Source organism: Triticum aestivum, chromosome 5D (assembly GCF_018294505.1).
Source record: "Triticum aestivum cultivar Chinese Spring chromosome 5D, IWGSC CS RefSeq v2.1, whole genome shotgun sequence".
NCBI lineage: Eukaryota > Viridiplantae > Streptophyta > Magnoliopsida > Poales > Poaceae > Triticum > Triticum aestivum.
Genome location: NC_057808.1, coordinates 565,454,098 through 565,464,494, shown reverse-complemented (window position 1 = coordinate 565,464,494; position 10,397 = coordinate 565,454,098). Strand labels below are relative to the sequence as shown.

Here is a 10,397-nt window from a genome sequence, read left to right as displayed (position 1 = left end):
CAAATCTGGCTGGGCCGAATACAGCAGACAAGACTCGTATGAACTGCGTCGCGACATAGCCCGACAGAGAGGCGCCGCACACCCCCTATGCTTCACTGACGAAGTAATGGATCACGAATTCCCAGAAGGTTTTAAACCCGTGAACATTGAATCATATGATGGTACAACAGACCCCGCGGTATGGATTGAAGATTTCCTCCTCCACATCCACATGGCCCGCGGTGACGATCTACATGCCATCAAGAACCTCCCACTAAAACTCAAGGGGCTGGCTCGGCATTGGCTGAATAGCCTGCCGGCAAACTCCATTAGCAGTTTGGAGAATTTGGAAGACGCATTCCTTGACAACTTCCAGGGCACTTATGTGTGACCACCGGATGCCGATGACTTGAGTCACATAACCCAACAGCCAGGGGAATCAGCCAGGAAATTCTGGACTCGGTTCCTAACTAAAAAGAACCAAATTGTCGACTGTCCGGATGCCGAGGCCTTAGCGGCATTTAAGCATAACATCCGCGACGAGTGGCTCGCCCGACACCTCAGCCAAGAGAAGCCGAAGTCCATGGCAGCCCTCATGACACTCATGAACCGCTTTTGTGCGGGCGAGGACAGCTGGCTGGCTCGCAGCAGTAACACATCAAGAAATCCTGGCAATTCAGATGCCAAAGATAGCAACGGCAGGCCACGTCGCAATAGACACAAGCGCCGCAACAACGGCAACAACGCCGAAGACACGGCAGTCAATGCCGGATTCAGTGGCTCTAAATCCGGTCAGCGGAAAAAGCCGTTCAAAAGAAGCAATCCGGGCCCGTCCAGTTTGGACCGCATACTCGATCGCTCGTGTCAAATTCACGGCACCCCCGATAAACCAGCCAACCACACCAACAGAGAATGCTGGGTGTTCAAACAGGCCGGCAAGTTGAATGCTGAAAACAAGGAAAAGGGGCTGCATAGCTACGACGAGGAGGAGCCCCGGCCGCCGAACACAGGAGGACAGAAGAAATTTCCTCCCCAAGTGAAAACGGTGAACATGATATACGCAACCCATATTCCCAAGCGGGAACGGAAGCGTGCACTAAGGGACGTTTATGCGATGGAGCCCGTCGCCCCAAAGTTCAACCCATGGTCTTCTTGTCCGATCACTTTCGATCGCAGGGACCACCCCACCAGTATCTGTCACGGCGGTTCGGCCGCGTTGGTTCTTGACCCCATCATTGACGGATTTCACCTCACTCGAGTCCTTATGGACGGTGGCAGCAGCCTGAACCTGCTCTATCAGGATACAGTGCGCAAAATGGGTATCGACCCCTCGAGGATCAAACCCATAAAAACCACCTTTAAAGGTATCATACCAGGTGTAGAGGCCTGTTGCACGGGCTCAATCACACTGGAAGTGGTCTTCGGATCTCCGGACAACTTCCGAAGCGAGGAGTTAATCTTTGATATCGTCCCCTTCCGCACTGGCTATCACGCACTGCTCGGACGAACCGCATTCGCCAGATTCAATGTGGTACAGCATTATGCATACCTCAAGCTCAAAATGCCAGGACTTCACGGGGTTATAACAGTTAATGGAAACACAGAACGCTCGCTCCGTACGGAGGAGCACACTGCGGCCCTCGCAGCAGAAGTGCAAAGCAGCCTTCTGAGACAAACCGCCAATTCGGCGATAAAACCCCCGGACACCTTCAAGCGAGTCCGGAGTACCCTGCAACAGGATCGCCCGCATGTTCAGAGCTCACCTAGCAATTCGGCCTCCGTCATAGTCCCAGTCAAGCGGCGAAATTTGCGCCGCGCGTACATAATTACGCACTCAAGATACCATGGACGTAGGCGGAGGCACGACTATGGCACGGCCCACAATGCGGCTCAACCGCCTCAGGGCCCGTATATCTTTATCATTTTCTCTCTTTCAGGACCCTATTCTCTGGAAGCCGTTTCCGATAGCCTAATTATCGGACCCATTACGGGAAGGAAATACCAAGGAAGCAAGAAGCTCTGACGTACAAGGGAATCCCCAGGTGGTCTCTGATAACGATCGATATACCTGTTTTACATACCCATTCGCAGCTTGCCCTTGGATAGGACATGTCAAATAGTCCTATTTTTTGCTTATTACACTACTTGTATGCATACGCTTTGACGTATCATTTAAATAACAATGTACAGCGTTAGCTTATTATTTACGACAAATTGGACCCGTACATTCTGGTACGTCCAGTGCGCCAGGGGCTTCAGTGTACCCCATAACATGGCAAGAAAAGTCCGAACACTTTCGACAGTGCGGCACCCCGAACTTATAGCATTATATGCATCAGCTCCGAATCATGTCTTGGGTCACTAGTTGGGTTTGCCCGGCTCCCATGTTTTGGTGCCTTACGTTCCGCTATATCGGCTAAGGTAGCACTGGGAGAACTACTGCGATTGTGTCCCGGTTCTTCCGGACGAGCACCTCAGTAGAGAAAGCCGAAAACTGACTGTCATGATGCGGCGAGAGCTGGTCGCTGTTCGAGAGGTCTCAAATCCTTCAAGATTTTTTCCGCTTAGGGCGAGGAGTCGGCCTAGTCCGACTTAGGCGTACATAGCGCCCCAAGTTCAGCCTTCCGAATACTAGGGGCTTCGCCAAAATTTAAAATTGTAGACTTCTATGGCTAAGTGAGAGTGATAAAGCTTTATAGTGTGATTGCTTGGTTCGTTGTGCTGAACACCTCCTTCGAAGGACCCAAAACTGGGGTAAAGAGTGATCAGGTTTATCCCGAACACCTCAGTACTAGTTACATGGGGGCAGAAGCCGACGACTAGCCAACTCTCAGACTTTATAAACGGCCGCACAGAAGGTAATATTTTAAATCAACAAGCGTTATATAACGCACATGAACTCGTTTTCATATTATAGGATCACATGAGTACATTCACTCAAATATTACATCCTTAGCACATTCCTCCGCCACAAGGCGAGCACCCTTCAGGACACTGTCATAATACTTTTCGGGGTGGCGATGCTCCTTGCCCTCCGGCGGCCCCTCCTTCACCAGATTTTCGGCGTCCATCTTCGCCCAGTGCACTTTCGCACGGGCAAAGGCCCTGCGCGCGCCTTCAATGCAGACGGACCGCTTTATGACTTCAAACCGTGGGCAGGCATTCACAAGCCGCTTTACCAGGCCGAAGTAGCTGCCAGGCAGGGGCTCGCCAGGCCACATCCGGACTATGAGACCCTTCATGGCCAGTTCGGCCGCCTTGTGAAGCTCGACCAGTTGCTTCAACTGGTCGCTCAAGGGCATCGGATGTTCGGTCGCAGTATACTGAGACCAGAACAACTTCTCCATCGAGCTCCCTTCCTCGGCCCGGTAGAACTCCGCGGCATCCGATACGCTGCTGGGTAGATCTGCGAACGCTCCTGGAGAGCTCCGAATTCGGGTAAGTAAAAGGAAAGTTTCCTTAACATGCTTGCTTTGCATAATGAATGCCTTACCCGCCGCTATCTTCTTGACCGCCTGAATCTCCTGGAGGGCCTTTTGGGCTTCGGCCTTGGCATTTTGTGCGTTCTCGAGGGCCTTCGCAAGCTCGGACCCTTGCGTCTTAGAGTCACGCTCCAAGGACTCGTATTTCTTGACAAAATCCTGGAGCTCTTCCTGAACCTCGCCGACTCGGGCCTCTTGCTTCTCGCGCTCGGTGCACTCCTTGGCCGCTCTGTCTTCGGCCTCGGACAGCGCCTTCTTCAGGGCCGCCACTTCGGTTGTGGCCCCTAGCAATATTCATGACGATCCTATGATCTAACAACAACCTTCTTTTTTTTCAATATGCGGACGGGGTATCACTTACCTTTGTTCTCTTCGAGCTGCCTCTTGGTAAGGCCGAGCTCTTCCTTGGACCGCTCAAGGTCCCGCTTCAGTCCGGAGACCTCCGCAGTACGAGCGGCAGCGGCCAGCAGCGAAGCCTGCTTTTTCACATAGACATATTCTGATTAGACTCCTGTGATTATTATTTGATCCTCTCTTTGGCCTTTCTTTGCGAACACCAAACAGAGCATCAGGGGCTACTGTCTATGCTGTAACATTTTCTCATAATTTGATTACTTACCTCAAAGCCTGTTAGGAGGCTGGCACAGGCTTCAGTCAATCCGCTTTTGGCGAACCGAACCTTCTCGACCACCGCACTCATGATAGTGCGGTGCTCTTCGTCAATGGAAGCGCCGCGAAGCGTTTCCAGCAAGTTGTCCGATGCCTCTGGATGGACAAAGGCCATCGGCACAGACGGCTCGCCCCCCTTAGCGAGGGGTCGCCTGACGGAATCCGGAACCACTGGAGGTTCCGGCGCAGTATCCGGCTGGGGGCCAAACTTGCTGCCCCCGTCATTAGAGCCCACGGGAGTCTTGCCCCCCGTGCGCCTAGCATCTGGGATGCCGCCTTGGAGCGCCTCCAGAACTATCTCCCCTTGGTCCAGTGCCTTTTGAGACAACACCTCGGCGTCGTCCGTAGGGCGGGGGGAGGTGGCGGTCGGAAGTGAATCGCTGTTCATCGCCGACTGGCCCAAAGACTCATCCGAAGAGGATACGTCGATATGGGCTTTGGATGGACTAAATGATCATGTTTGGCATAATAAGAAGCAATAAAACAAAACATACCAGAACTATTATGGTATCCGGATACTTACGACTTCGCCGGGGGCTTGTCCCTGGGCAACCACTCCTCGTCGCTGTAAGCGGCTGTTGTGGAGTAGTCCGGAAGGAGCGTCCTTCCCTTCTTGGACCCTTCAGCCTCCCCGGATGGGGCGACCTTCCTTTTCTTGTCTCCCCCGGCTTGGGGGGGGGGAAGAACTTTCCTCTTCCTCCTCCTCGTTTTCGTGGGAGGAGGGCGCCTCGGTGTTATCGGACGATGAGTCCGATACGACCTTGCGCCGGCGACCTTTCCTGGTCCCCGCGGCCTTCTTCTTGGCCTTCTTCTCCGGCGCCTCATAGGGCGCTGGAACCAACATCTCCGTTAAGGGAGCCTCTGCTGGATCTTCGGGCAGAGGGGCCAGACAATCGATCCGCTCCGCTGTCGCTACCCAGTCCTATTAAAATAGCGTGGAGGCTCAGATCCCTCACACGACTATACTGGGGAAAGGAACATCTTGTGAGATATAAAGAGCTTACCGGATTGGCAGGGCGCTTTGCGCTGAGTCCGCGATCCTCGGTAAGGGGAGGAGGTACCTCGGCAGCCTTGAACAGCACCTTCCAGACGTCTTTGTGCGTTGTGTCGAAAAGCTCTTGTAGTGTCTGGTGCGCGGCCAGGCCAAACTCCCACATATTGAATGCCCATCTTTGACACGGGAGGATTCGGCGGAAGAGCATGACCTGGACCACGTTGACAAGCTTGATTTTCTTGCTTATCATATTCTTGACACAGTTCTGTAGTCCCGTCAGTTCCACCGACGAACCCCAGGATAGGCCCTTCTCTTTTCCAGGAGGTGAGCCGCATGGGGATGCCGGATCGAAATTCGGGGGCCGCCACCCAGTTGGTGTCGTGCAGCTCGGTGATGTAGAACTGATACGTCTCCAACGTATCTATAATTTTTATTGCTCCATGCTATATTATCTACTGTTTTGGACATTATTGGGCTTTATTATTCACTTTTATATTATTTTTGGGACTAACCTATTGACCGGAGGCCCAACCCAGAATTGTTGTTTTTTGCCTATTTCAGAGTTTCGCAGAAAAGGAATATCAAACGGAGTCCAAACAGAATGAAACCTTCGGGAACGTGATTTTTAGGAAGAATATGATCCAGGAGACTTGGACCCTACGTCAAGAAACAAAAGAGGAGGCCACGAGGTAGGGGGGCGCGCCTAACCACCCAGGGCGCGCCCTCCACCCTCATGGGCCCGCTGTTGCTCCACCGACGTACTCCTTCCTCCTATATATACTTACGTACCCCCAAACGATCAGAAACGGAGCCAAAAACCTAATTCCACCGCCGCAACCTTCTGTACCCACGAGATCGCATCTTGGGGCCTGTTCCGGAGCTCCGCCGGAGGGGGCATCGATCACGGAGGGCTTCTACATCAACACCATAGCCCCTCCAATGAAGTGTGAGTAGTTTACCTCAGACCTTCGGGTCCATAGTTAGTAGCTAGATGTCTTCTTCTCTCTTTTTGGATCTCAATACAATGTTCTCCCCCTCTCTCGTGGAGATCTATTCGATGTAATCTTCTTTTGCGGTGTGTTTGTTGAGACCGATGAATTGTGGGTTTATGATCAAGTTTATCTATGAACAATATTTGAATCTTCTCTGAATTCTTTTATGTATGATTGGTTATCTTTGCAAGTCTCTTCGAATTATCAGTTTGGTTTGGCCTACTAGATTGATCTTTCTTGCAATGGGAGAAGTGCTTAGCTTTGGGTTCAATCTTGCGGTGTCCTTTCCCAGTGACAGTAGGGGCAGCAAGGCACGTATTGTATTGTTGCCATCGAGGATAACAAGATGAGTTTTTATCATATTGCATGAATTTATCCCTCTACATCATGTCATCTTGCTTAAGGCGTTACTCTATTTTTATGAACTTAATACTCTAGATGCATGCTGGATAGCGGTCGATGAGTGGAGTAATAGTAGTAGATGCAGGCAGGAGTCGGTCTACTTGTCTCGGACGTGATGTCTATATACATGATCATACCTAGATATTCTCATAACTATGCTCAATTCTGTCAATTGCTCAACAGTAATTCGTTCACCCACCGTAAAATACTTATGCTCTCGAGAGAAGCCACTAGTGAAACCTATGGCCCCCGGGTCTATCTTCATCATATTAATTTTCCAACACTTAGTTATTTCCTTTACTATTTACTTTGCTTTTATTTTACTTTGCATCTTTATCATAAAAATACCAAAAATATTATCCTATCGTATGTATCAGATCTCACTCTCGTAAGTGACCGTGAAGGGATTGACAACCCCTTATCGCGTTGGTTGCGAGGATTTATTTATTTTGTGTAGGTGCGAGGGACTCGCGCGTAGCCTCCTACTGGATTGATACCTTGGTTCTCAAAAACTGAGGAAATACTTACGCTACTTTGCTGCATCACCCTTTCCTCTTCAAGGGAGAACCAACGCAGTGCTCAAGAGGTAGCAAGAACCACCCCGATTGCCACCCCTTCACGGTCTCCACATAGGAGCCTTCGAGCCAGGTGACGTTGGGCATTCTGCCCACCATGGCGCCTCCGCACTCCGCTTGCTGGCCGACCACCACCTTTGGTTTCACGTTGAAGGTCTTCAGCCATAGGCCGAAGTGGGGCTTGATGCGGAGGAAGGCCTCGCACACGACGATAAACGCCGAGATGTTGAGGATGAAATTGGGGGCCAGATCATGGAAGTCCAGCCCGTAGTAGAACATGAGCCCGCGGACAAATGGGTGAAGAGGAAATCCCAGTCCGCGGACGAAGTGGGTGAGGAATACAACCCTCTCATGGGGTTCTGGAGTAGGGACGATCTGCCCCGGGTCTGGGAGCCGGTGCGCGATGTCTGCGGCCAGGTATCCGGCTTCCCGGAGCTTCGTAATGTCCTCCTCCGTAACGGAGGAGACCATCCACTTGCCTCCCGCTCCGGACATGTTTGGGACGGCTTTGCGGAGAAGATGAGAACTTGGGCGCTGGAGCTCGAGTGCGCGTGAATGGATGGGCAGGGGAAGAAGAAGGCGTGGGTGAAAAAGAGGAATCCTTGTCCCTTTATAAAGGCGGTAGAAACTGTGTGCCTCCCCACTTGCCCTGTAAAATCGCTTATTCCCAAAGCGCCGCGATTGATGGCATGGTTGGGTTACCCACACCCGTATTGATGAGAATCCCGTGATAAGGGGACACGATCTCTGCTTCGACAAGACGTGCCAAGAAAACCGCCTCGCAATACGTGCTGTAGCTGGTTGTGAAAAACGGTTCGAATAATGACCGGGCCATGGCGTGATGTCACGCTATGAAATTTATCAGCAAATTAGATTTGTGGGATATTGTACTCTCTATGCTGGTATGTGGAATTTGTTTTGCAGAGCCGGACACGATCCTTGGGTTCATAATCTTCTATGGAGTATTCGGAGGAGGAACCCGCCTTGCAATGCCGAAGACAATCTGCGCGCCGGACTCATCGTCATTGAAGCCTGGTTCAGGGGCTACTGAGGGAGTCCTGGATTAGGGGGTACTCGGACAGCCGGACTATATACTTTGGCCGGACTATTGGACTATGAAGATACAAGATGGAAGACTTCATCCCGTGTTCGGGTGGGACTCTCCTTTGCGTGGAAGGCAAGCTTGGCAATTCGGATATGTAGATCTCCTCCCTTGTAACCGACTCTGTGTAACCCTAGCCCCCTCCGGTGTCTATATAAACCGGAGGGTTTAGTCCGTAGAACAACAATCATAATCATAGGCAAGCTCCTAGGGTTTAGCCTCTACGATCTCGTGGTAGATCAACTCTTGTAATACTCATATCATCAAGATCAATCAAGCAGGAAGTAGGGTATTACCTCCATCGAGAGGGCCCGAACCTGGGTAAACATTGTATCCCCCGCCTCATGTTACCATTAGCCTTAGACGCACAGTTCGGGACCCCCTACCCGAGATCCGCCAGTTTTGACACCGACAGTAGGGTAACACCGGCGAGAGGGAGGAGAGAGAAGCCGGCATCGCCATCCAAGGCCTTGGAATGCAAGGAGTTCCCATCTACTCCCTTCGTTTCATAATATAAAAGCGTTTTACATTTGCATTTTCTCTTTGAGCTTGGCGCGCATATCTTTGCTTGGTTTGATCGATTCGGTCGAGAGGGAGGTTGGTGCAAGCTAGCGGGCCGTACACGCCGTGCTCGAGAGGGAGAATCTTTATGGGCCGATGAGAAAATCTCCGTCACGTGCTGGATGTCTCCACGTTTTCTTGTTCTCATCTGGCCGGCCACCACGTGACACAAGCCTCGATCCGCATCGGTCGGACTCAAACTTTGAAGATTGAACCGATCTATCCATTATCCAACATGCATATCTCCATCGATCGAACATGCATATGTTGTTCGTCGGGCCAGCTCCAGCTAAGCTAACCACGACGAAATTCTAAAAAAAAAAGCTAACCACGACGAATGAGACAGCTGAATTTCAAATACCAATTTGAAAAAGCTGAACCAGAATTTCAATCAAAAAAGTTTGAATGAGACAGACGGAGCGTGGGTGGATGTCACGAGGTGAGGTGACCGTGACCGAGACGAAAGCTACGGTCGCGTCGCCGATGGCCGGCGAGGTGGGGCCCGCGCCACCAGCCCACCTCGCGTCCCCAATAAATGCAGCGCCCATCGCACCAACCTACCAGACGAGACCAGACGGCCAGCCAAGCCAACCAAATCTTTATCGTCCCCTGCCAATCAGCTCCAGCCATCCTATTCCCCTTCCTATGGGCGCGGCCGAGCAGCATCAGCACCCGCCGGCGCCGGAGGGGGAGAAGAAGACTTTGGTGTTCACGTACGGCACGCTGAAGCGGGGCTTCTCCAACCACGGGCTGCTGCAGGACCTTGCGCGCGCGGGGGACGCGGCCTTCGTTGCCGCCGCCTCCACGGCCGCCCCGCTGCCGCTCGTCTGCGGGCCCTACCGCGTCCCCTTCCTCCTCAACCTCCCCGGTGATGGCCAGCGCGTCAGGGGCGAGCTCTACTCGGTGACCGCCAGGGGCCTCGCCCGGCTCGACGAGCTCGAGGGCGTCTCACGGGGGCACTACGAGCGCCTCCCCATCTCCATCGTTGTGGAGGAGCGGGAGGGGGAGGAGGGAAGGGCCGTGGAGGGCGCGGTGGCGTACTACGCGCACCGCGGGTACGCGGCGGAGATGTGGGCGCGGAGCGGGCGGAGGGGCCACGCCGAGTACTCGCCGGCGGTCGCCGCCGGGTACGTCCGCCGCGTGGACCGGCCCCAGCACCTCACCTTCCTCGACCAGATCCGCGTCTTCGTATCCTCCCACTCCTAGCGCGAGATTGCGACGACGACCGTACGCTCGAGGTTTCAGATTGGGTCTTGTGTCATGTTGTTTCTGCGCTTATCTCATTGCTGAAAGATGCGTGCCGTGCCAGATCGATATATAGGAACACTTATCAAGGTACCAATAATAATTGTTGGCATGTGCATCCATATTTGTTGTTCCTTGGTGTGAGTGACCTGACTCGTGTGATACTACTCTGCTTCACCCTTCTTCGATTATGTGTCATGTACTACATATACTCGACGTTTACGGGATGCCCGACAAGTAGCCAAGTACTCCCTCCGTCCGAAAATATTACGTCTAGATACATTTTTTTATTATCCATTTTTATGACAAGTATTTCCGAAAGAAGGGAGTACTATTTCAGTAGGTGTTGTGTGATCTCTGGCTCAAACGCTAGACCGATGAATAAACTCGACTTTT

The 10,397-nt window shown here is 52.3% G+C and overlaps 1 protein-coding gene across 1 annotated transcript; it reads left to right on the top strand.

The window, feature by feature from the left end:
- Positions 1-9,329: 9,329 nt before the first annotated feature.
- LOC123126276 (putative gamma-glutamylcyclotransferase At3g02910) lies at positions 9,330-10,187 on the top strand. Its single transcript, XM_044546640.1, has one exon. The coding sequence runs from the start codon at positions 9,402-9,404 to the stop codon at positions 9,960-9,962; it is 561 nt and encodes a 186-aa protein (XP_044402575.1). The 5' UTR covers positions 9,330-9,401; the 3' UTR covers positions 9,963-10,187.
- Positions 10,188-10,397: the final 210 nt, after the last annotated feature.

Excerpts from the sequence above, each read along its gene's own strand:
- LOC123126276 (XM_044546640.1), top strand. The coding sequence starts at position 9,402 with ATGGGCGCGGCCGAGCAGCATCAGCACCCGCCGGCGCCGGAGGGGGAG.